The sequence below is a fragment of the Oreochromis aureus genome, linkage group 13 (genome assembly GCF_013358895.1).
Source record: "Oreochromis aureus strain Israel breed Guangdong linkage group 13, ZZ_aureus, whole genome shotgun sequence".
NCBI classification, from domain to species: domain Eukaryota; kingdom Metazoa; phylum Chordata; class Actinopteri; order Cichliformes; family Cichlidae; genus Oreochromis; species Oreochromis aureus.
In genome coordinates this window covers 33,092,093-33,118,871 of record NC_052954.1, presented here as the reverse complement: position 1 = coordinate 33,118,871, position 26,779 = coordinate 33,092,093, and the positions used below count along the sequence as shown (strand labels likewise).

The 26,779-nt window shown below is 41.2% G+C and overlaps 1 protein-coding gene across 1 annotated transcript; it reads left to right on the top strand.

Moving 5' to 3' along the window:
• Positions 1 to 21,189: 21,189 nt before the first annotated feature.
• On the top strand, positions 21,190 to 26,188 carry ankrd1a (ankyrin repeat domain 1a (cardiac muscle)). The gene is made up of 9 exons (XM_031754265.2): positions 21,190 to 21,304; positions 22,630 to 22,815; positions 23,613 to 23,741; positions 24,173 to 24,280; positions 24,382 to 24,480; positions 24,589 to 24,687; positions 24,917 to 25,015; positions 25,387 to 25,485; positions 26,050 to 26,188. Exons 1-9 carry the CDS (start codon positions 21,278 to 21,280, stop codon positions 26,140 to 26,142), a joined length of 939 nt encoding a protein of 312 aa, XP_031610125.2. The 5' UTR covers positions 21,190 to 21,277; the 3' UTR covers positions 26,143 to 26,188.
• Positions 26,189 to 26,779: the final 591 nt, after the last annotated feature.

Sequence of the window (26,779 nt, the reverse complement as noted above, 5' to 3'; positions counted from 1 at the left end):
ACATTATACAAAAGTGGAAACTGGTAAAATGATTTTTCTCCAGTTTAACAGTTTTTACCGCTCAGCTGTAAAAGGCTGTGAGCTTCAAATTGATATCATAGATGTATCTCCTAAAAACCTCGGACAAATTTGAATCTCAGTGACCTTGATCAAGGTCAGAGGTCAAATTTTCTGAAAGTTTTGGGAATGTGATAATTCAAGATGAAAGTCAACTAGGATTTTCAAATTAATACCATAGGTGCATCTACTAAAACCTTTCATCTAGACTAAACTAGTCATGTAGGAGGAGTTCAGGCACAAACATGCAGACATACATGTGCTACAATCATTATAGTTTGATGATACAAAATACTGATACAGTAAATCTGTTCATTGTTTTAGTGCAATCATAAATATGGCTAACACAAAACGCTCCGGGACACTCAAATTCACCTCAGGGTACCCTCTGGGAACCACTGGCCTCAGATTCTTCTTATTGACTTATGCATGAATAAGTTAGTGGACAGGTCATAATGTCAGTGTTTGATTTATGACTGCATACCTGCACAGTTAATGTTAAAAGAAGAAGAATATCTTAGATCTTCCCATATTTGCTTTTAGTACACTTGTTGGTTCAACACTGACTCACATAAGGGGCCGCGGGAGGGGAAACAAAAAGTCTTCAGTGACATCACCCTGTGGGATATGACCTCCTGTTTTGGGAAGTGGAATGTATCACTATGGAAACAAAGTTCCCAGTCCTGCAGAGGGAGAGTTGTTGAGATGGTAAAATTCCAAAAATGAAAATGCCCCCCCCACACACACACACACACACACACACACACACACACACACACACACACACACACACACAAAATAGTGTTTCTCTTTCTTGCAGGAGATTGTTTTGGGAATCTCATCCCAGAGGTGGAGGCTGTTCTTATTAAAGTGCACCCAGACTTCATGCATTAGTTCCTGCCAGGACAGACCTGACAAAATGAAAATGACACATGAACAGCGAAGGCTTTCCAGCCTCTTGTTACTATAATGAGGCAACAATAAAACCAGCACCCCTATTAATGATAATCATGATTCTGCCTCCCAGAAGGCCGGTGAGTTACAAGACAGATAATGAAACTTGAGACAAGCAGCGTTTCAGTCGTGGGAAGTTAAAGCTGGAAATGTTGACTTAACTTTAAGGCTTCCATTAGACTGGAGTATACTGGAGGTTTGGGGATAAAGGTGAACAAAAAAAATATTCAGGGATTTAATTTATGTGTTAAATTGTGTTTTACGCCTTTTAAATGTTTCTAGTGCACAGTACAATAATACTAATGCAAATATATCAGAAGTATGTAACGCCCATGGTCCAGTGCAACTGATGGTAAAAAATGTCATTAGACCAATTATTGCCAAGTGTAAGAATATGTGTGTTGAAGTTTACGTCAGTTCAAATTAGGGCAAAAGCTAGAACATAAGAAAGAGAGTAAGAGAGAGACAATTAAAGAGAAAACAGGATTGGGAGGCTGACAGGTCAGAAGAATAAGGTACAGAAGGAAAAAAGAGATACGGAGATAAGAAACTGAGACAAAGCTGCAAACAAATAGAGCTGGAGAAGACACAAAATGATGGAGATGGAAGAGAATGATCCTGTGGTGAATTTAAGATAACGAGAGAACAGAATGAGAAGGAGGAACGTGATTGAAGAATTGAGAGCATCTGTGAAATTAGGTGGGCTGAATACGTACAAGGAGTAGATGGATATCAAATGAGAAAAAAGAAGACAAAATTAGAAGAACTAAGAATCAATAAAGAGCACGAGTGTATGTGGGAGCGAAGGAGAAGAAGCTGTTCTTAGGATGGCAACAGTTTCAGCACTTTGTATTTTTATCTGTTTATTTAAATCCCTGAAAGTGTCACAGTTAATCCATTGTGTAACCCTGACACTACTCTACATAGAGACACAAGCTATATATATGCAATCATTTTTATAGATAGGGCTGTATGTGTCTTACAAATTTCTGACTCTTTTTTTTTAACCTCTCATAGTATTTGCTTCCTAAGTGGGTTTGCTATCATTTTGCAGGCTGTTTTTGACTACATACAGACATCCCAACAATAACAGCCTGCTGATGCAGGTGTGTACTCCTTAGTGTTTTTTCCAGCAGCTCCTGTGTTTTCTTGCCTGGTTCTTTCCCCCCCCCCACCATCTCTTGTGTCTGATTACGTTCTCTTGTGCATTATTATCCTTTTCTTTCTTATCCTTTTCTTTCTGGTATGCATTTATGATCAGCTAATCAAATGTATTTGATTAGCTGATCATCATCATCATAATGGACTGGAATGTGTAGGACATGAAAGGCGTTATAGATTCTCATGTTTCGCAGTAGATGGACAGAGTCAAGGTTAATTATGGTCTCAATTTCAAATGGCCCAGTAAAATCTGAAGACAGTTTTGACATGCTGTGTAATGGAATATTTTTGGTTAAGAGCCAGACTTTCTGACCTGGTACGTAGGCTGGAGCAGGGGTCCGACGGTGATCGCGATGTGTTTATTCTTCTCTTTAGTTCTCATGGAGGGCAGGTTGAGTCTCATGTCAGAGTGTCCCGCAACAGCGCAGACGGTATTAAACAGAAGGAACAGGACTCTTACCTTCAATGTTTGGTAAGAGAGGTGGTTGGTAACTCAAGGATGATTCAAACGGTGAAAGGCCGCTGGCAGATGAGGTCAGGGTCTCATTGTTTCCATACTCCGTACAAGCGAGCTGAGATAGAGGAGACCACACATCGGACAGCTGCTTCCAGTTCCTGTTTAGTTCTCTCAGTCCGTCCATTGAGCTGAGGATAAATTACCAGAGGATAAACTAACCTGGGATGGAAGGAATGGGCCTGTCAATTACTGACTGGACCATAACTGGGTCACTTCTCAGTGATGTAACCTGGAAGGAAACTGTGTTGATTCACATTTCTCTCCTTTAATGGAAGAGGTTTTTGTTGTAGAACGTGTTGGAGCACCTGTCAGACATGGAGCTCATGTTCTGAGTGGGGGTCTTGGAGAAAATGAGGATATCATCAAGATATGCAGAAACAAAGCAATTTAAATGTTTGCAGAGATCATTTACCAGGGCTTGGAAGACGTTGCATTTAACTCAGTAGAATAATTAGCCACACTACTCTTAGCTTGACATTTTAAAAAAAGAGTTTATAAGCTGCAGCTCAGGATTAGAGCCTTTTTCAAAGACACTCCTGAACTTAGAGACAAACTCCACAAAGCCAGGGTAAGAGTTGAGCAGTGCATGTCCACTTTGAGAAAAGCAATTTCAGCACTGTCAGATGAATAGGTGTGGCACTGCCGTCTGAAGACCAGAAAACACTGAGTAAGGAAATGACCACACTTCTCCAACTCACTGAAAGACTTCAGGTGTTGGGAGTGGTCTCTTCTGTGTTCCAGGGGTGGTGGAGGAAGCAGACCAGGTGTCTAGGACCGTGGAAGGAGTAGGAATGGTACCGGGTTTAGTTTGATACCTCCAAACTGCATGACTCTTTGAAACATGGTGTCCTGTTTTCCAGAGATGATGCAGCATCTGTTTGTGCCTTTCTAACGGAGCTTCTTGTTGGGTGGGGAAACATAGAATTGGGTCTGAGTTCATATAACTGGCCTTATCATTCTGCTGCAGATAGTGTTGCAGATGGACTCAAACAGGACTTTCAGAATCAGATTATTTACAGGAAAAAATAGTTCAACAAACACTTTTCCATCCTGGGTCCACAAACAACAATCCAGCAAATATGGGCCTTCCACAACAGATTCACCCTCCAAAACCTCTTTCCCAGAAACATGCCAGGTTTTCCTGCACTGACGGAGACAGAGGTAAGTTCCAGTCACGAATTCTAAATATAGCCAAAAGTACAAGGTGGGAAACTGACTGAAGTAACAATGTTAGGTGCCGAATGAAGGTCTTCCCTCTGTTTAAGTATATGCAGTGGAGTCAGATGTTGATGTGCAGGTGCACTCATTACATACAGGTTGCTGGAGCAAAGGGCGGGAATGCCAGAGGGAATGCATCCCTGCAAATAGAGGTTTGGTTAACATGCACACAACACAGACACAGGGAGAGATAGAGCGGAAGGGAATGAAGAGCGGAAGCGAAACAGATAGATAGGTGAGATGAATCCGGAGGATTGGAGGGCCATGATAACATATCCGTTTGTCAACCTGTCTCATAGATACCATGGGAATCTGCCACACCCAGAAACCCCGTATCCTCAGACAGCGACAGACACTGATTTAAATCATTTCTCCTCATTTTTAAGATCAATAAATATTGCTTTTGCTGCCAGTATTCCAACTCAAATTCAATGGAAATGTGAAGTCAGGGGATCATCAGAGTAAGGACAAATCATCCCGGGGAGGACACGAATGTGTGCACCAGATTAATGTCAGCTCAGCCCATAGTTACTGAGTTATTCCCCTAAAAGCAGAAGAAATTTCAGCCGTAGCTTGTTGGATTGCTAGTCCTATTAAAATGATTCTTTTGGGGATCATAAATGTCTGTACAGAACATCTAGCGATCCATCAAATAGTGACTAATAAATTGACAAGATGATGGCCTGACAAAAGACATTCTTATTGAGCCAAGCTACTGAAAACGTGACGCAATTTAAGAATATGTGAAGAGTTCGTATTAAAAGAGACTTCCTTGGTGCAAATGCTGTTAAAGGGAGTAGAAGGAGTAGCATCTGTCCTCCTTATTTCTCCATCTTGGACAATCTCTGGGTGTTTCAGTGGCCTACTTACACTGCTCGCCACAATTGTTCTATATCCTCACTCTACAGGAATGTGGGCTGACTTCTGAACCCCCAATTACTGACCACTGCCTCATGAATGCTTCTCTTCCAGTTCTCTTTTTTCCAATCTGATCCACTCCGCTCTTTTCATTTTCACTGCCGCCTTTTCCTTTCTTGCACTTCAATGCATTTGATTTCTTTTGTATTTTTCTCATTCTGACAATTCCTTTTCTTCTCCTGCTCCTCATCTCTCTCCGTCTATTCCTCTACCCCTTATCTTTATTTCCTGTCTCAAAGGCTCGTTCAGTAGTTTCCCAGCTGATTGACTCATCCTTAGTTATCCTTTTACTTTGAATGACTCATTATTCTCTGGTTTACATCAGTCACATTCACAAAGACACTTCCACAAATGAAGGTGATGCTACAGATGGATGGATGGTTTTACATAGCCATTTGCAAAGTTTCTGTTAGTGAGCTGAAGAGAAACAAAGAAATCAGGCCTCAGCTTTTAGCTTCAAACTGCATTTTGCCATGTCACAGTCTGGCCTCTCATCCAGAGAGAAAGACTACTTCGTGCCCAGTGCATGCTGGGATGGGTGGCAGCCCCTTTTCTTTTTAAATTTAATTTTCAGTCCACAAGTTCCTATCAAATTCAAATTATTAGTGGACATGCAGTGGTACAAGAAACTGTCCAAATGAGATTTGAGTGGGATTTGTTCCTCATCTTTCTAAGCTCTTCCTATTAAAAAGGAGTTCTTCTCCCCAACGATCACCAAGTGCTTGCTCACCAGTCATTGTTTGATTCTGTTGTTTTCAGTACTTCACCTCACATTATGAACCCTTGTTGCTAAGAACTGGCACTAATTTTGTTAATCTTTTAAAATGTTGAAGTTTTTACCCAAATTATCATTGTGGTCGTACCAAGGAACGTTTGAGTCCCTTTGCTCCATCAGCACAAACAATCCATCGTAGGCAGCCAAATGTGTGGGCCGAGTGGCCATCCCTCTGGATGAAGCGTGCAGCAGCTGAACAGCAGCTGAGTCAGAAAATACCAAACTGGGATTATTATCAGGGTGTGATGGGTACTATTGCACGAAAATCCCTCTGCACTGCAGCTCTGACCACAGCTATGCTCCGGGCAGCAGGGCGGGAGTAAAAGAGGACCATGATTAATTACTTTTGAGCAATCAGTAAACGTTTACCAGCTCCTTCTATTACTCCTATAATGTGATTCTTGAATATTCCAGCCAGTGACTGAAAAAGAAAACAGACAAAAGTTGACTGAAGTGATAAAAAACACCCCATGTCCCTTAGAGATGCTCAGCTGTTTTGTTGCTATACTACCACACAGTCTGGTGAAGCTTATCAGGTCTAATGTTTCTGCTTTGTAACGATATTGTAATAAAAAAACTTTATTCACCATATTTCTAGAAAGAAAAGTAAGAACAATTATGTTTGAGGCTAATTTCTCCATTATTAAATGCAATAAAAAAAAAACACAGAGAGAAGAAAAACAGCTCTCTAAAGCTAGTTTAGGGTACTGGGAATTGGGCTTTCTGCAGGTGTTGCGCTTCAGGAAGAGAAGCCTATCAGCTTGCTCCCCAAGCATGGCTCCAGGGTTGGACCTCAGTAACCCTGTGCTGGCAAGATATTGTTGTTCATCGAGTTTGTTTTAACACACCTCCGTTTGCTTTGGGTACACCTACACAAAGACAAATGCAGGTATGCTATTCTATTCTATTCTATTCTATTCTAAAAATCACCCCAACTGCTATCATGAGGTGGCAATCCACCTGGAAGCTCGAGGTAGAAAGAAGTATAGACATCACTGCTTGCTTGCTTGCACCAAGTGGTAGTGGATAGATGGATGGATGGCCAGTAAAATAAAACATGTAGAAATCAGTACGCTGAACAAGGATTTGTATAGATTTAACCAGTTATGAAATATTCATACACATTTGTATCTGCAAGCTCACCGTCTTCTTTATGAGGTTTTTCTAGAGACATGGAAGAATTGCATGTGTCACACAAACAAAGCAACAGTGTTACTCTGTTGGGTGTTGTTCATGTCTGAGAGATGGATTATGGCAATTCAATGAACACAGAGGCTACACAGAGACAAGCCAACAGCGTAGTTTCAGTGTTGACCTGTAACTGGAAAGTTAACTACCATAGCCAAGTTCTCCACAAAGAGGAAGAACTACGAGAGAGGACAGAGAACAAGGAAGTATGAATAAAAAGAACAGGTAATAACTGCAGTGGACAGTTTCAGTTTTATTTAGGACTCAATTTCACAACAAAGTGTATCTCATGACTGCGGTTTACCACCATGACATTACCCACTGAGTAACATTGTCTGAGTCTGTGGGGATTGACTCACTTTTGGAGCCATCCACATGTGGCCATTATGGGAACTGCAGTTACACAATTTGGCAGGAGACAACAGAAACATGTCGCTGTGTGTCTGAAATGATAACATTTTAATATTATCATTTAATATTATCTCAAGACTTTGCATGTGTTTGGGAGGGGGTAATTCCAATATAGTTATTTGTTAATAAAAATTGTTTGTATGAATCTACAAGCATTTTTTCTGTGTCTTAAAATAAAACAAACAATTTTTAAAGTAATTTGTTTGCTGAAATTTGGACAGGTCACTTAATACTGTGGGTTTCTTTCTGTGTCAGACTTGTTTATGAAGGGACTGAAAATAAAAGTTGAACTATACCACAATCATGGGCATAAGCACACTGCAGAGGCTGTCACACAAGAAGCATTTTATTATTCTAATTATTAGCTCTCCCCTCCCTTCCCTCCCGTCTTTAACCTTGAATTTGAGGACCAGCTCGGATTCCTCTGGAGCTGCTGTTCGCCGCCGGCGAGCCTCTCCTCCATACGGACCCATTCCAGCACCCGTTCCACCTGTTCATGGTGGGCAGTTGGCATTCTTCGGGATACGTATTCACGAAAACACACACCACGAGACTCACACAGCATACATGCCACAGGATTGTAGACTCACTGTCTGGTTTAGCTTTGTGCCGTCCACAGCATGTAGAGCAAAGACTTAAAATAGAAACAAAGTTATATCTGAAGTGATTCTTTAAAAGGCAAAAAAAGATTCTGTTTATAGTTCAAAATAAGAACCAGACATTTGCCATGGTGCTCCTTATTCATCAGCCTTATCTTATTTGGCAAAGTTTAATCTTGTAGTTTTGGTCACTGGATCTCTCAAGGCTAACTCTTTAGCATTTTTGAACCCAAACCAAGTCCGTCTCCTATGCCACCCACACCCACTCCGTGACAAGTTTAAGTCCATGTGTGGTCACTCTTGCAGCAGGTCAAGTATCTCATAATTACGAAGGGTTGAAATACTGTAGCAAGCTTTGGGACTTTCTCACCTTCCTTCAATGAAAACAGAAGCAGCTGCTCAACATCTGAGGCAATGTATGCCTCTGTCCCCCAGGACGCAGTTCATCGAGGCCTCCAAATGTACAAAATTCCCATGAAAACCTTTGAAAATCTTTTCATTGCGGACACAATCCTGAAATAATTACACAAAACTCTTGTTAGCACCGTGTAACACATTGGTCCAGATTGTCCCAAAGCCTCTTAATCAGTTTGAGATAATGTGAGGATGAAAACAACATTTTGCTGCAACTAATGTGAAGTCTGGTTAGTGATGGGACTTTGTGATGGAGGACTGGTAACAGCACTGGTGGTGAAGCTTCCACGCGAACATACAAATGGACTGAGAGTGTGCCGGGAGAGAGGGGAAAGTTGGAAATTCACCTTACACTTATCCAACAGAACAAGAGTCTGGAGACCTCGTTGTCGTTTCTTCTGTTTTTCTGCCGACAGAATCTATGAGCAGCTGCAGTGGTTTGACTTTGACGTCTACTCCAACATGTTAATCATAATGATTACAATTTAATTATAGTGAAATTCATAGGAAACATGCATGAAAATGAAAATTAGAGACATTTCGATCCAGATGATGTTGTGTTCCTTTTTATTTATTTATGTTATTTCTCTTTTGAGTAACTTCCCTCCATTGTGTCAGACTCTATCAGGCATGAAGGAGATTAGAGGGGAATTATGAATTGTTTACCATCAGAGGTGTCACACAGAAATAGCCTGTATAGGGTTTTATGTGTCAGTGTATATGTGTGTGTGTGTCCGGCTACAGCAGGTGCTGGCTTTCTGAACTTGATCTTTGCCCCTGATTTTATGAGGATGATGACATGTGCACACTTGAAACCAAATGCACACATGCACACAGTCACCCCTTCAACCTGAGCAGTGAATCTCTCTGATTTGCTGCTTTAGTGTTTGTCCATATATGCCTGCATACACGGACGTGCTCGCCTGTGCAATTATAACACCTGTGGATAATCTCGACACATCTCCACTCTCTTAAAGACCCTCATTACTGCCATCAAGCTCCCGGTGTCTAATAATACACACCAAGATGTTTCTCTTTAAGCTTTCACACGAAGTGTTTATGTGTGTTGCCGTGTGGTGGGGGTTACAGGGAGGTGGCGATGACAGGTCCTCACATCGCGTCAGACTCAAACAGCAACATCCAAGCTGACCTCGTCGTCTTTGTTATCAGCTGTAGCAGAAAACAGTTGCTTCACAAACACACTGACATGCACTCTGCAATAACAGACATGGTTATTTGTATTTTACAGGTTTTTTAGTCCCACAGATGACTTCACATTTCAGGAAAATTACTCATAAGTACCAAAATTGGCATGCAGATCATTTTTTTGGTAAAGCCCAGGAGCCTTTATAAGTTTTAGATGACCAGTGACTCTGTAAAAAAACAGTACCATCTAATAATAACTAGGCAACTAGACTGGAGCATTTTCATATCATCTTTAATGGTTCGTGCAGACGATGACTTTTGGAGGAACTCCTCACTACCTGCCCAACTCTCACTTATGACTTTTTGAAGCTGCTCAGGAGACCGAGTGGCTAATTAACTAATTGGGATGTTGGTGGGTCAGTCTCCTGTGTTACACTGGACATGATACTGAACCCCATAGTCATAGTTTTCAGTCATGTGACCAACTCGCTACCCTGGCGGGCAAAGCATTGCTCCATTATGATTGCTAATAGTGAACAGTGAGTAGTACAGCAGGAAAACAGTGTCATCTGTCCATGGAGCAAAAAGGAAGATATGAAGAGAAACTATAATTCTCGGGACTTGAGATCCATACTTTACCCGGTAGTTTTATTTAAAAAATATGAAAGATATCATTGGGGCTACAGTTCAATGACATCTACATGTACCTAGTTGAAAATCCCTCACCTCACACTGCTGCCAGTATGAAAGCAAAGTATGAACAGCTACGTGTATTCTTGATCTGGAGTAATATGCCACAGTGTGGCAGGTAAGGAACAAGTGGCAGTAGCCCCTGTGGATGCCGTCAGAGTCGAGGGCTTTTCTCTCTGTTATTGTAGCGTCTTCACTGCATAATATAAAACACCCTGAGGCGACTGTTGGTGTGATTTGGTGCTATATAAATAAAACTAAATTGAATTGATCTGGTGATTGAAATTCTGTAGTAATGGGAATAGAGGTAAATATTTGTGCTCATTTTGAAAATTCGTATCAACTTACTGACCGCAGAGGGACCAGCCACAGATTTTGGTGCCTGCATTCACTTCGCTGTTGCACTATTTGCTAATTTTCTTGAAGCGTTAAAGGGAAATCTATAGTGAATAAATCCAAACATCTTACAGACTGTAAGGTGCATGACTAATGCAGCGAGCAATCACATTTGACAATATAGAGAAGAAGAACATGAAGTGATAAAGCTGATTACATTTCTGTGTCAGTGTACCTCAGGGAGCCGCGTGAGAGAAAAATGAATGTGATGTTTACATTCTGAATCTGTAGACCGGTGTCGCGGACCCTAACAAAACCTGTGACGAGACCTGACAGGAAATGTGCTGCACACTTTGGGAGAGTTTCCCCTCAGAGACACTCAGGATGTTTCACTGAGCTGTAAACATGGAAAGCGACAGAAGTGATGTGTGAGGAATGAAATAAGAAAGGCTAACAGACAAATATGATGTCTAGTCATGCTGCTTCCTTTGGGTGTCTCTCTCCTGATTCACATCTCAAAATAATCCCAGTTTATCTCATACTGGACCTTTGTCCTGCCCCAAGTTCATCCATTGAAAAAAACAAAAACAAAAACCAGTTTTAGCCAAGTTTTCATGGTTGGCTGCTTCTAACAAACAGAAGGTTTGGACATGGACAACAGAAGGGGGCGGGGCTTCTGTACTCAAAGCCAGAACTCTTCTTCTTAGATTACAAAAGAGAGTAAAAACTAAAAAAAAAATTGAGTATTTAGAATAGTTTGAAATCAGTTTGGAATCAGAATTTTTCTCTTACTTCAATTTCTTACATAATATATATATGTTGACCAAATTATTAGAAATTTTAACTGTAGCATATATCACTGTAAAAGTATTCATATATAATCAATTGCTGGGTTTAACTATGCTCAGAGGTTTTTGTTTAATGGAGCTCATTAACTGTTACATGTGTGTGGCAGGGGTGTGGTCTCTGTCCTGCTGCAGATCCCAATCACAGCAGCAAATCTCCAACAAAATGTCTGAAAAAGAAAACTATCAAGGTGCTGCAGTGGTCCAGTTAAAGTCCAGACCTGAACCTGACTGAGACGCTGTGGTGCATAAGGGACAGAGTTTCACATGACTGTGCAAACACATGGTTGTCATTGTTGCCAAGCAGTCACCTGTGGACATGTCTTTTCCTGCATAGGCTAAAAATACAGCGCTAATTGAACCTTTGAGGCCAGATAGCTAATATGCCCGTCAGCTGCTGCACACTGGACAGCTACAAAAACAAACACCTGTAGATCTAACAGTACATATTCACAGGACAGGAGTTTTGTACCTTCAATGATTTTCTTGTAAGTAAATGAAGTAAAGTACAAACTATTAAGAATAAATTGGAAACTCCTTTAATGCGAACTCTTTCCTTTGCCTCTGTTCATCTCATCATTGTTAGTCTTCACTGTGGTTCAGCTACTCTCTGTTTTTCTGTGAGACTGCAGCTTCTCCGTGTCCTCTCGACCCGATGATGAACATGTTAATAAGCGTGAATCATGAACTGAAACAGTTTATGCCCCTCACTGCGGACCTTTTCTCAACGCCTCCCAGCACAGCCAATGAGATAATGTTGCTGGGCAACTAATAAGTTATTTTCCAGTAAACTACATTTTGGCCGATGCTGCTTAGCAACAAACTTTATTTCCATAAGTAATTTCCTGGAGGGAACACCTGAACCAGTATGTCGAGGAGCATCGGTGCTGTGGCTGAACGAGCTCTCGCTGCAGCTTCACACTGTTATGAGTCTTCGAGATCACAGACTGTAAATAAAAAATGAACATAGCTTCCAAACTGAAGCCATTCACTCTTAAATCTGGATTCTTCCTAATGACCTGCAGCACAGAAACGCCCGGTTGTGTAGAAAACCATGAAAAAGAAAAAACATGGCAGTTTGATGCTGGATGTTCTTCGTCACACGACCCCAAAGGGAATTTGTGTCTCTGGCTGAAAATAAACCAGTCATTAGATTCAAGTCTAACTGAGTAAAACATGATGTTTATTGTGTACTTGACGTTCCCTCGAGAGTCGAAAATGAGAGCTGGGCTTAGGCCTGCTTCATGACCAGTTGCTACTATATGAACCACCAAAACACTAAGATAGCGATGGAAGCAAATCCTCTGCTTTAGGCCTCAGGTGGCCAGTTCACATCAACAATCATCTCTTTATCTTTTTAAAGGTAAAGTTAAGATCAGATCACGGAGACAACCTGAATGACCAGATGATTCATTATGAGCAGCACTTTTAAACAGCGTTGGGGAGAACCAGCCGTCTACTATGACCTCTGTGGAGGGTGAGAGGAGAGAGAAGAAATAACAGAGGGACATAGAGTACAGCAACCATGAATCACAAACAGGACAGAACAGAGTAGACAGAAATGAATGGCATGCAAATATGGTGTATAAATGCATGTGGAGGGAAACATGGGGAGTGGAGAAGAAGCACTCAGTGTGTCATGGAAAGTCCCCCTGCAGCTCAAGCCCGTAATAGTAATAATATGATTATAATGTACTCAGTATTTTAGATACTACAGCTAAAGTTGATCTGTTCCTGAGCACCATCGACAGGTTGGAATGATTAAGTAGTCCTGCCTTTGTGATGCCAGCGAAGACACCCGCAAAGCTGAGGTTGGACTGGTCAGCACACACTGGACATAACATCACAGAGAGGAAGGAAGGAAGAGGAAGTGACTCCAGCCTTCAGCAAGAACTAAGTGTTCAATCATTTGCAGAAATACCCAAACTTATATCTGAAATCACACTTGTATCTATTGTTACATTTAAAAGCACAAAAATGAAGAGATTTGATCTCAGTGAGTAAATAAAGGTAAAATAATTAAAATAATTAAACATCTGGTGTTGTATGTTCTACCTTCTTTGGCTTGAAGTTGCTTCTTTCAAAGATTTAAAGTTTGGACATGCTTCAGTTTATTTCAGGCAAACATAGAATCAATCATCAACCCTTTTCTGAATTATGGTTATTAAAAATGCTTTGGGTTTTTTTTTTTGGTGTCGAACCCTGAAATTCCAGTTTGGCGGCTCTATGAACTGTGCACACCCAAACATATGGCACGCTGCTCCCAGCTATAGCAGTGGGTGTTAATCCTGAGCGTTGGCTGTATTTTCAGGGCCGTTTAATACAACATGTTGTTTTAAACTTAGGTTACAAGCCAAAATCCAAAGTCCTGCTGATACCACCAGCATAAATGAAACTTTTTTCAACAACAAGAGTCCCATGTCATATTTTGTCTCATCCCTTTGTTTCTATTCTGGAAAAACGTGACAACAGTGCCACAAATTACCTTTAAACTTCATCCCAGTCAGAGTTACGGCTCTGTGAGGCTGACGGAGGACGGTCGGGGGCTGCACAGGCTGCAGGCGCTTGTCAGAAGGCCAACAGTGCTGTGAATTACAACCGGACGGTTCGTCTCTCTGACTGAAGGATTATCTTCATATGATGACACACTCGTAAACAGCGCCGAGGAGCAGCCATCCATCTCACAGATGCAGCGCCCGCCCCCCCTCGAATGAGGATACCGGGTGAGATGAAGATTTACGTGGCTAATAATAGAGTAAACTGGGTATATTTCCAGAGAAGGAATTCTGCACAGGTTCTATTTATAATTACTGAATCCTATGATGTATGTATGTATCCCCCTGAGGTTCAACGCTCAGACTGCCGGCACAGGAACTGACACATACAGTATACAGACCTGTGATCTTCGCACTCTCCTTTAGACTGCTGACAAATATAGGAGGAGGATATGAAGTGTGTGTTTAGAAGAGGGAGTGGCAGCTTAAATAGGCACAAGGGGCTTTATTTTGGTGGGCTGCACCTTTTTTCAGTTAATATCAGCGTTGGTGTTGAAACGGCGAGATATTTCTGTTCGCGATCGAGTCGTGGAGCTGTCAGCAAGGCGGTCACAGACTTCATCACAGAACAAAAATAACTGAGTGAGACGTTGTTGCTCACGCCTGTTCACAGCTTCTGGTCAGAGCTGCTGCTTCCAGAAAAGGATCCTCAGGAAATCCATCCGATGGCTCCGATTCTGTGTTGGAATCAAACACAAATAAAAGTCCCTTCACAGATATGGCACAGAACGTTTGTGTGTCTACTTAGACAGAAGAGCTGAGCTTGAATTGCAAACTTTCAACTTTATTTCAAGGGTTTCACAAAAGTGTTGTATTAACTGGTTTTACACACAGTTCCATATTTTAGAGGTTGAAAACTAATTGGACAAATGCACACAACTGTAAATATAAAGATTTGTCATAGTTGGTGCTGTGGGAGGCAGGATGTAGGACCCAAAAGCAAAGGAATGAAACAAGGGAGGTAGCTTTATTTAAAACAACACAGAGCAGTGTTGTAATGACACAACAAAAGACAGAGGAAAACAGCAGGCTTACATACACCAGGGAGTAAGGAGGGAATGGGAAACAGGAGGGAAACACAGCTGTGACTAATCACACATAACGAGACGGAAAGGAAGCAAAACTGAAAACATTAACAAAGGAAGTAAAACAGCAAACATACGACAGGCACAGAGACGCGGACTTCACAAGGAGACATGGCTGACAGGGCGAACAGAGACAAGAGTCACTGAGTGAGACATGCGACCAACTGGGGAGACACAGAGACAGAAACCTAAGGACAAAAACTATAGCACAAACCCATAAAGAGCATCAAGACCCTGAATAACAACAAATCAAAGAATATTAATTCAAAACCTGAAACACAAATACAGCACTGTGACAAAACTTTTGACTCTTGGATGAAAAATAGCCATTTTGCCATCAGTGAGTCCTGAAGCGTTGCATCCATGGACATCACCGTGAGTGCTGTCTCTACCAACCTTTATTACCTTCAGCTGCTGCTTTTTTGTTGAAATACTGAACCCAGAGATGTGACCGTCATCTTTAAAGAGCTATAAGTCTGCATCTGGAGGCAGGATGGGTGGTGGGGGTATAAGAGCCATTTGTCAAGTGTAGGCTTTGTGCTGTACTTGTCTTAGTTTTTACTTTTGATTTTTCGCTTGATTAGTTTTGACCCTACCCTTTACCCCTACTAAGATCTAGTCATCCCAAACTACAGATTTGTGGTTCAGCAGCAAACCTTCCTTGTTGATGATACTAGAGCACGGGGGAACTCCAGGCCTCGAGGCCGGTATCCTGCAGGTTTTAGATGTGTCCTTGATCCAACACAGTTGATTTAAATGGCTAAATGACCTCCTCAACATTTCCTGAAGTTCTCCAGAGGCCTGGTAATGAACTAATCATTTGATTCAGGTGTGTTGACCCAGGGTGAGATCTAAAAAGGAAGATAAAGGATCGCTTGCCTGAATTCTCATATATGCCTGTAACTAGAAATCTATTGTGCCTGAAACATGTGAACTGTTATCAGAAACAAAGTTCTGTGATGGATTAATAATTGTTCTTAAGCTGTTGCTGCACATACAGCACCGTGACGAGTGTCATCGGCTTCAGTAGTGCCATCTTCACCCACCTCCACTTCATCTCCACTCTGTGCGTGTTCTACCCTGACCAGAGGAGCTGCACGCAGACATACAGTGAAACAGCGAGCAGAGGAGAGCAGCAAAGAAGCCACAAAGACTCCCACACTGAGTCGAAAATATAAGAGTGTACACAGATAACAGAGCCCACGATTTGCTTAAGTTTGTTTTGTCTGAAACTCGGGCTGTCACGAGTCAAAAAAGTGAACTAAGCAAGCTGCAGAGTCTCAGCTGATTATTAAACCAGCCTGCGCTTTAATCAGGAATGAGCTCTTTGACCAACCAACACAATATGTGGATACAAAATTCCCAGCTGAACATTATCCAGTTAACAGAATACCTCAGCTGTGAGGCTTTTACTGTGTTTATTATTGTTGCAGTAACTGCTTATACAGCATCAATCTGCACGCTCTTCATTGGACTCCTGCTTTCCCTCAGCCTGCCCTTCATGCAGTTCTCTCTGTAATCTGTAGGCGGTGCATAGTAACTGTGAAGGTCTCCATTCAAAACGATTTCCCCCTTTTGCCATCTATTTCAGTCACAAGGTCAGTTTCAGAAATAGCCCGCAGCTATGTTTTCCACTTTCAGAGGAACTGAGGGGTCAGAACAGCACAGAGCAAATATGAGTGACAGCCCAGTTTGATGGGAAAGGTCAAAAAAGAGCCAGAAGAAAGTCAGTGATTATTTATGTTTGTATTTGTCTTTGTAATTTTTATATTATGTACTTTATGGTATACATTATGAATATTGTACTTCATAATATTATACTACATATTGCATATTTCTGAATATTTCCTCTAAATGAAAAAAAATAAACCCCTGGTTAGGGACCACAGCCGCCTGCAAATAGAAATCCTTCAATACTTGAGACCCCCTCTGAAAACGCTTATACCTGCCTGTTTTAATAGTTGAAACACCAAATATACCTTAAACTATCATCCTAAATACTTCCAGTCATCTTACAACAGGTCTGTCTTGAAGGTCTTGAGATATTTCACGGCCTCTTCCATGTCTGCTGATGCCTGTTCCCCATGCAAAGATACAAACTCTTTTAAACCATAAAAATGTCTGTAGTCCTGAAAATAAAATGAAAGTAACTTGCAAATATATGAGATATGCTTCACATAAAAATCCACAAATAGATGAAATTTTATGAGAGCTAATGCTTTGTTTCATGAGTCTTTGCACAGATGCTTCCCGGTCAAGATGAACTGTAGGTTAAATCATAGTCCAGAGTTTGGAGTTAACAACCAAAATCCACAGAGTGCATGTTCATGATTAGACGATGCGACAGCTCTGATTTATCTGGGAGTCAGAATCTTGAAGCCTCAGCATTTATCATTCATCAAAGAATTTTATTTATTCATTTTATTTTCACTTCACATATTTCACCTGGCTGTCTGTGACCCAGCAGTGTGGCCCGCCCCACAGTTTGAGAACCAGTAACATATGAGTGACTGTGAATACCCGAGGTCATGATGTACCAGTGCAGCACAGTGCATCAGCGCAGTACTGCAAATTAAGCAGTTCTCCACTAACCTGCCACTATTCCATATAATCACAATAACACAACACGACTGTAATTTAATTTATTCTTCAAGTTGTTTCCCAGCATCAAAGAACCAGATTACTTCACAACACAACAAATCCACAGTCTCATTAAAATGTCTAAACATTAGGAATTTAGGAGCTTTAAATCAGCAATTCATTAAATGTCACATACTGAGCGGTCTTTGCCTCTGAGAATGATCTTTCATTTTACTCTCCCGTTCCTCTTCTTACATCTTTCTCCATCTCTGAGTCGAGTTTTCACACATAACATGAACTTTTTCTTTTTTCCTTAGAATTACAGCATCTCATAGCTCTTCAGTTTGCAGACACACTGTGTGCTTGCTGATCTTCGCTCAGCTGTTTGAAATGACCACTTCAATCAAAGTTTCTTCATTTATGCTCCTTCCCATTTAGGAGCAGTAGCTTGATGACTGTGCTTCAGATCTGTGACGTGAACTGACATCTGCGCCATAACTGCATCAGAGAGGGGAAAAATAGGAGGATGTAAATGGGAATGTAAAATGACATCATTTCTAACGTGTTGGACAAATTTCTTCATGCAGAAAAATAAACATCCATCCGCCCTTCCTGTTCTGCTGATCCAATTCAGCATCCCAGCTGCCATAGGGCGAGAGGCGGGGACGGGTACAGCCTGGACAGGTGTCCAGTCTGTCAGGACTGACGCAGACAACCAATCTCACTCATGTTCCCACCCGGGCAGTTATCAATTAACCAAACCCCACTAAGGGTAGTTCGTGGGAAAAATTAACATGTTTTGTATTTTTATGTTGGTAAACCCTATCAGCTTTAATTATTCAGATCATTCTGGACCACTCCACCCCTGGCCTAAGCTTTTCAGTCATAGCAGCTACACCTGTAACTGTGCGGTATCCAGGATGGGTGAATTTAAAAAAGATATTGCCTAAAGTATTTTTTATTTTGGTTATTTTCAACAGGGACAGTGCTCATGAATAAACAATGCTGGAGCAGAGTTAACCAGGGGCTGGTGCCACAGTCGTGGCCAGATCTTAAAAACAACCTAAAAAGAAAACAGCTTCGAATATCAGCATCATAACGGAAAATAAAAGGCAAAGAAATGAGAGAGGGAACAAACTGGCATGTTAAAGGGAAACAAGATGGCAAAACAGCAAAACTAATGAACAAACAACCATTTGTGGAACAGATTTTTACAAGTAACACACATGTAACGCTGATGGGTAAAAAGTTCTACTTTTGGACAGCCTTGATACTGAAGACTGACCAAAAGACTTCCTCAAAGGACCAATGCATTCCTGTCCAGACTCACTTCTTGTAATTTGCTTCCTGTTTATCCTAGTAGTTAAAAAGACAATTAATAACAAATAATATATTTATTCTATATAAATAAAACAAATAGTAATATCACAGTAGTGGGTCTGGCACCCAGTGTTTGTGTTTCAGGTCCTGGATTAATATTCTTTGATTTAATGTTTTTCATGTTCTCCGTGTGTTCTATGCTTAGTTTCTAGTACCGTCCCCTCATGTTCTCTCTGTTCCCCTTGTCAGTCATGTCGCCATGTCACAGGGTCAAGTCTCATGTTTCCCATTTTATTTTGATAGTTCCTTTTCCTATGTTCAGTGCAACCAGTTTGGCTTCCTCCCTGCCTGCCAGCCGTAACATGACAATTAATGTTTTTAAGAACATTTTCAAAACAAAGTCAGAAATTCTTCTGTAAAATTTAGCAATGGTGAAAGTAACGAAGCCTCTTATCAAAGATTTTTAAAGTTCAGTTATATAAAGACTGTAATGGTTGACCATTTAGTGACACAATAATTAGTATGAGAAAGAAATCATGAAATACATGATTGCATGAACAAGCATATTATTCTATATGCATTTAAAGTTAAGAAAAATCATTTTAACTAACAACAGTATAGATGTTAAGATGGCAGAATGGTGGGCACTTTAATATTCTTAATAGACTCAACAGCAGTTTGAGTTTAAGTAAAACCAGGACAAGGTGAGCACCACATCATTTAATATTTGTTACTTGGCTTCTTCAGAAATTTAAATGTCAGCACTGAAAGGAAATCCTTTAAACAAGCTGTCGATGTTTTCAATAAACTTTTACTTTTGGGTTTCTTGTTTCGTGCACTACTTCTCATGACGTCTTCATTTTCTGGCTTCTGATTGGTCGACTGTGATCTCATGCAGCATGCAGTCACATGAGGTGTCATCACTGCCATAGTATGTACTGTACGTCGCTCTGTGTAATGTGTACTATGCAACTTGACCGCATTTACCAGCAAGTCAAAGAACACCTGACATGATGTTACCCGTCGCCGACTGTCAGTCTGTCTGTTGACCTTTGACTTTGATGCCTGATTGGCTGAGCTACAGTGAGAAGATGATTGAAAGTGTGACTATTTATTCCCCATCCGCGGTGAACCTGTCTCCTCGCAGTGATGTCACTGCATTTGTATGACCACACGCCCAGCCAGATACTGTCAAAGATCATCTGTGGTCGATAGGATGAATCACTCAGCATTTAACTTTTTGTAACAATACCTTTAAACCTTTATATACCAGTTTTATCAGCCCTGTAGAGGTTAAAAGACATTAAAGGTTTACATTTTAGCTCTACTAACTGCAGTAAAAAAGTTTCAGCTCACACGTTTTGGTCACTTGAAAGATAAAGTTGAAGGAAATAGTAAAATTAATACTTTTTATTTTGGCACAAAATAGCAAAAGTTTCTACAACTTTCAGAGGATCATGAGGCAGTTTTAATATGTCTGTGTGTGAGAATATTAGCTGTGACCATTCTCATCTGCAGAACAGGAAACATATCAGTCTGTATCAGCAGGAAGGACACAGAGACTCAGTCAGAGGATAAGGTGATAATATCTGTTTTAAAAAGGAGGAGACGAAGGCGAGGTCAAGATCAAAACTACCAAAGAGCAGACAGCAGGTGAAAGGCCAAACATGCAAAGAGCTCGTATTTATTCCCAGACTGCCTGACGCTGCTGTTTTCTCAAAGCATCCAACAGACAGAGTTTGGGCTCTTTGGCATTTGTTGCATGACACACCGGTTACTGCATGGACGTTCGACATTACATTTCAGCACAGTAAGGGGGAATCTTCAGCATGCACGTTTAACATTGTGCAGAGACTCATTCCAGCCCAATCTTCAACTGTTTAGGAGCAAATTATGTTTAGGAGGACTCATCTGCTAAACATGAAGGTGAACGGCACACAAAGGCAGGACGTGAAGTTGCTGAAAAAAAATAGATATATGAAGACAAATCAGGGATAACTGATAGAAAACAAGGAAAGATTCAAGCAAAGAGTAGGAGGGGATAATAAAGATTTTGCACTTTCAAGATTTCAGAGTTTGACTTTATGTTTACAACAATGCATGTGGCTGGTTCAAGCATTTTGCAGAACACTCAGCATCAGCATTTGGTGCAGAGTAACTCCTCGAAGCTCATCTCTATCTTTGCTCGGTGACACAGACGTGCCAGGATCAGCCCAAAGTGGGCAGCACTCGGGGTGGGACGGGTTGAGTATGGAGATGAGGGTGGAGGAGGGGAGGGGTGGGGGGCAGCGCTGATAGCTCTGAGAATGCCACATGAGCACATGAGGACAGTGATGTAATCTGAGCTCAGTGACGGACCGGCAGTTTAGCAAAGCTATATAAGAGGCCGAGGCTCCAGCTGCAGCAAAGAGACAGACAGACGGACATACTGAGCATCAGACCAGAGGACCTGTGGACTAAAATCCACCTTCAGGTACCCACGGCACAGTGAAACCATCAAGGAGAAGAATGGGACTGCTCAGTGTTGAAGAACTGGTAAGATATGCTGTGTGCAACTGTAACAGAGAGAAGCAGAGAGAGGAAACAAGAACAGGCGCAAACTTCATTTGAAAATTAGAAATCAAATAGTTTTGTTCCTTATTGTCACATTTCTTTAATTAATTCCTAAATATTATTTAAATTAAATAATTTTTGTATGGAAAGGAATCAAAAAGAAGTAATTTTCAGTGCACAAAAGTAAAAATATCTGTTGTTTTGTGCAGTAAGAGTTAAAAACAAGAAGCCAGTCAACCTGAAGCAAAATAACAAATTCATTATTAAAACACTAGAACCTGGACCACGGCTGCAGCATCTTTAATTTCCCATGTAGGGCTCTTTGATTGTGATTTGGCTCAATGTAAATACAAGCTGAATTAAAACGTGGCTGTCAGACTCACTTTAGTTGTAGTCAAGATTGAGATCAGTAAAAAAAAAATGCTTTTAATAAAGGAAGCACAAGTAAACATTCATTTTTAATTCAGTTACAAACCAGATGATGAAACGGCAAAAATGTCTCAACAATAAATCTGAAACTTCTATAATCACATGTGTATTAGAGGTTTCCTTCACGTCTGTGTGGACACACTGACAGCATCTCACCATGAATAGTTATTGAAGTATATATAAAAACAAAGAAGACATGAATGCAATTTTCACAATTCACAGTTCTGTGGTCGGCACTTTTGACTAAAGCAGTTTAAAATGTGACGAATTGTCTCTGCACACAACCTAACTCCCTTTAACTCCAAACGCAGGATTTATTTAACTTTTAAATCCATTAATTCATTAAATTTACTCAATATTGATGTCTTACTTTCCAAAATAAAAGCACACTGGAGGTAAAAGTGGTTTAACGATGAGGTACCGGAGAGGTTAGCGTCAGTCTCAGCCGTGTTTGTTGCTGTGCATTAGACTTGAACATCCCATTGTTTCCTTCAGCAGTCATTGTTAGAGTGATGCATGGACTACAAGCTGTGTAAATGACTACATGAGTGATTTGAATGGAACAGTTGTGGCTCATTAAAGAGCTGAGTGAGCGTGTGTTAATGCGTTGACGCTGTGGTGTGTTTACATTCCTCTGTTCGCAGCAGGCCTTGGCTGTGCTGAGCGGTGCACACGTTTGACTCTGCAGCAGCAAAGCCAAAACTCAGTGCATCAGTCTGTGCTTCACACTATAAATCTATTCATCAGGAACTTTTTCATGGTGTTTTTCTGCAAAAGGCACCACTCAGACTTTGGCTTTTCAGCTGTTGGATATATAATAGTTATCGAAATATCACAAAAGCACCTCACAACATCTCCGCCTCTCCTTCTTCCTGCAGGTGACTGGTAAGAGGTCAGAGGGCATAGAGGCAGATGACTTTCAGGGGGGCGTGTATGAGGCGGCCGTCAATCAGGAGAAGAGGGATGACCGCAGATCCCAGAGGGAGCTGGGGGTCGGTGGGCGTCTGTCGGAGGAGAGTGACAGCGGCAGCGAACAGGAGGAAGTCAGCGTGGCAGCTCTCAATGTAAGAGCAGCAGCTACAGTGCAATGACAGGTTACACTGAGGAGTATTATTTTACTGCCAGCTGTACGTAAACATGTCAATATGATTATGTAACACCAGCTGTGACTCTGCAGGTGCAATCACCACCTGCAGCAGCAATAATAGTTACAGGAAAGTCTCATTACCTAAAATAAAATAGGAGTAACAATAAAGCATCAAATACAACGAGTACATCACAATATTAAAGTATTATCAGATACATGTGTGGATGACCAGCGGGGAGAGTGGCGTGAGAATGAGCTGAATGAATGAATAGAATTTATTTTTTTGTGCTAAATCAATAAAACGTGACTTTATTCAACTTGATATTCTTTAACAAAAGAATGTACCCATCTCTAGGTAAAAAGTACCTAAATATGTCAGGAGTTGTGTATCATGTGTAATATGCACTTTTAGTCGTATTTGCAGTTGTAGTAATCGTGACAGATTTCTGGTTAAATTCAGGCGTTTCCTTTTTGCCACAGCGGAGAGAATTACAGGTTCAGGATTATGTAATAAGTTAGACTGAGTCACTTAAATCCGGTAAATGATCTCATCCAAGCACAGAGGTGAAGGAACTTTGAAGCCATCCAGTTTTTTTTCTCCTTATCTGTGCTGCCACCTGGAGGCATTCAGGAGTATGACAATGTAAAACTGATCATGTTGGCATCTGATTATCATTCAGTGAATAAACAGACCAGTAGAAGTTGAATAATGAATGAAGTCTGTGGTTTTTACTGTTGCGAGCTGAAGGCCTCTGTCTTATTTCCACCTCTCAGACGGATAGGAGCGGCAGACTGAAGCTGGAGACGGTGGACGACCTGTTCAACATCCTGCAGCTGAGGAAGAAACGGAGAGAGAGGAAGAGCCCGGTCCTGAAGAAAGATGAGCCAGAGCCTGAGACTGTGGTAAGATTTTTGATTTTCATGAATTCCCAAATTTTGATTTAATTTAATATTATTAATTTGCATTTGACCAGAAATACTTTAGACCTTGATGACAGCAGATACTTGAAGGAGAAACAGTGCAGTGTAAATAAAATCTGGCATTGCATAAATGTGTGCTGATGCTGAATGAAGTGAACCAAAGGTCAACTCTTTTATGTATAGAAGTTAACATTGATAAAACTTCTAAAATATTACCGTGGTCTCCAGGTCAGCGGTGATATGAGGTATAAAACAGATTTTGTTGGAATGAATCTACAATAAATGGATGCATAAAAGTCTGAAATAAAGCTGCAGTGAAACAGCAGCAGCTTGTCTTACTGCATGCTCCAAGGCGTACCTTTCTTTTTTTTCCTCAGTTTCTTCATTAAATTCCCTCTGCACATATTTTGCAGCCGGAGACGGTGGATGAGGAGCTGTTCCTCACAGCAGCCATGGAGAACAAACTGGCTGTGGTGGAGAAGTACCTGTCTGACGGAGGAAGCCCCGATGCAAGCGATAATGTGAGTGTGGCACAGCGATGTCTGCCTGCAGCACGTCAAAATCTCAAAAGTCATGTACAGTAATTACACGTACGAAGCTTGTTTTTCTGTATAACGTCCAGTTCCAGAGAACAGCTCTGCACAAAGCTTCTTTCAAAGGACACGTGGACGTCATGCAAAGACTTCTGGAGGCCGGAGCGGCTATCGAGAAAAAAGACAAGGTGAGCTTAAATATGTCACACCTTCTCTTTTACCTCCTTTATTAGTGATGTTTCCTCCTCACACACACAGAATTATTCTAACACGTTGGGCTGTGTGTGTGTTTTCAGCTGGAGGCCACAGCCGTCCACTGGGCCTGCAGGGGAGGCAGCCTGCCGGCCTTGCAGCTCCTCCTGGATCGAGGAGCCAAGTTCACCTCCAGAGACAAGGTTGGTGGAGGAATTGTGAGGAAGGGTTACTCGAGGTCACAACAGCTGCAGCCGGTTCTTTATTTTGAAAATTACTTTGGCTCCATCTAGTGGTGTGAGCAGCACTCGCCAGATACTTCCATAAAATCCTCCACAGACGGGGCCTTTAATATTTTCGTGACATTTGATTTTCAGTGTTTTTTCGTGCATGAACATAAACTCCTCTTCTTCTCCTCCTCCTCTCCCTCAGCTGCACAGCACTCCTCTGCACGTGGCTGTGAGGACAGGACACTGCGATTGTGCCGAGCACCTCATTCACTGTGGAGCAGACCTGAACGCCAAAGACAGAGTAAGCACTAAAGTACAAGCAACAGGACTTCAGCAAACAGAGGGTGATGTCACAGGGGCTTCATCCATCTTTATATACAGTCTATGAAATAATAAAGCCAATTCAGCTTCAGGCACTGTTTCTGGATGTTTAGCGTTGCATTTTTCTCAAATGTAGAACAGCGTTTTGGTTTGTTTCTCGGCTGCTGGGTTCTTGTTCCCTCGTGGTCTATTTCTCCCTGAATTTAGGGCACATTAATAATTAAAGCACTCGTGTCCTGACACCAGCGATCTGTAATTACACCAACCAAAATATGATGATCATGATAAATGATAAAAATAGTCGTTCAGTTTATTCTCTGCTGAAATGTCGGTTTTCCGCCTCGGCTGTAGGACGGAGACACACCCATGCACGATGCTGTGAGAATAAACCGATTCAAGATGATCAAGCTGTTGATGATGTACGGGGCCAGTCTCAACACAAAGAACTCTGTAAGTACACAACGCCTCACCCATACAGTCAACTGGGTTTTTGAAACTACACACAATATGTCGTACTCCATGTGTTGTCACGCCTGTATTGTTTACACTGATTTGAAAAGTGTAACACAAGCCTTGCATGTGACGTTTTCTACAATTATGATCACACAGTCAGAAGAAGGGGCCTAATTTTGCACACCGGGATATTCAGAGGTGTGATTCTGTTCTTAAATCAGACACAACCTGAAGGAAAGAACTGGGTTGCATTTGAGCAACAGCTTACCTACCTTCCTGCATTCCTTATATGAGTTTCAGCAGCTGGAGGGCGTATCAGCCGAGTCATTAGCTGGGGTATGCTGACTGATTTCCTGGTTTGCGTCCCACCTGAACTAATGCTTCATATCAAGCCCCTCGAAACTTCACTTAAATATCTTTCTTTGTGTCTTTGTGCACAGTTAAAGTAGACTGATGTCGACAAAACCTCTGCTTTTCTTAAAAAAAAAATTATGTTGAATAATCTGTTTGTTTAAAAAAAGGAACATTCAAAGTTTCCTTGTGTTTCTTTTTCCCTTGCAGGACGGGAAAACGCCAATGGAGACATTGTATTCATGGCAGAATGGAGCCAAGAGCCTCCTGTGCAACTTCAGCGAGGAGAAGCTGGATCAGTAGAAGCCAAGAGAGTTCAGTAAAAACAGGAAGTCAAACTGAAAATCAGCCACAGGATCTCACAGGATCCATCAAGTTTATCGCGAGAAGCTTTCCAGAGTGCGGATGCTGTTTTTCCCTACTCAGATATCGTGTTCCTCAGGAAATGGGCTAATGGACGTTATATGGATGTCATCCTAGTTCAGGGACTTGAACTTTTCTTTGACCTGCTGAGGTTTTTTTTCCCTCTTGTTATAAAAATATATCTTATGTACGGTCACCATGGAGACCAGAGTAAAGGAGCGTTTGATCGACAATGTGAATTCTAATCAGGATGATGTCATTATTAGCGCTGATAGATTCACTGATTGCCAAATATTGCTGGACAATGTCTTGGACGACAGTACGTGCTTTTTCCTTTTTTTTTTAACTTAAAGCTGAGTTAAAGTCAGCGAGAAGGTGAATTATTTATTAATGACAGTTCAGTGTCAGGTTCATTAGCTTTGATTGTTTGATTCAATACATTTAACAACTGAGTGACTGAGTTATGTTGCAGTTGGTTTATTGATTTTAATGGTCAGAGTAACTAATTATGTTGTGAATCTATTAGGAAGCAACAAATATAACTTGACTGTTTTAGGTTTTGCAAATGTGCAGTATT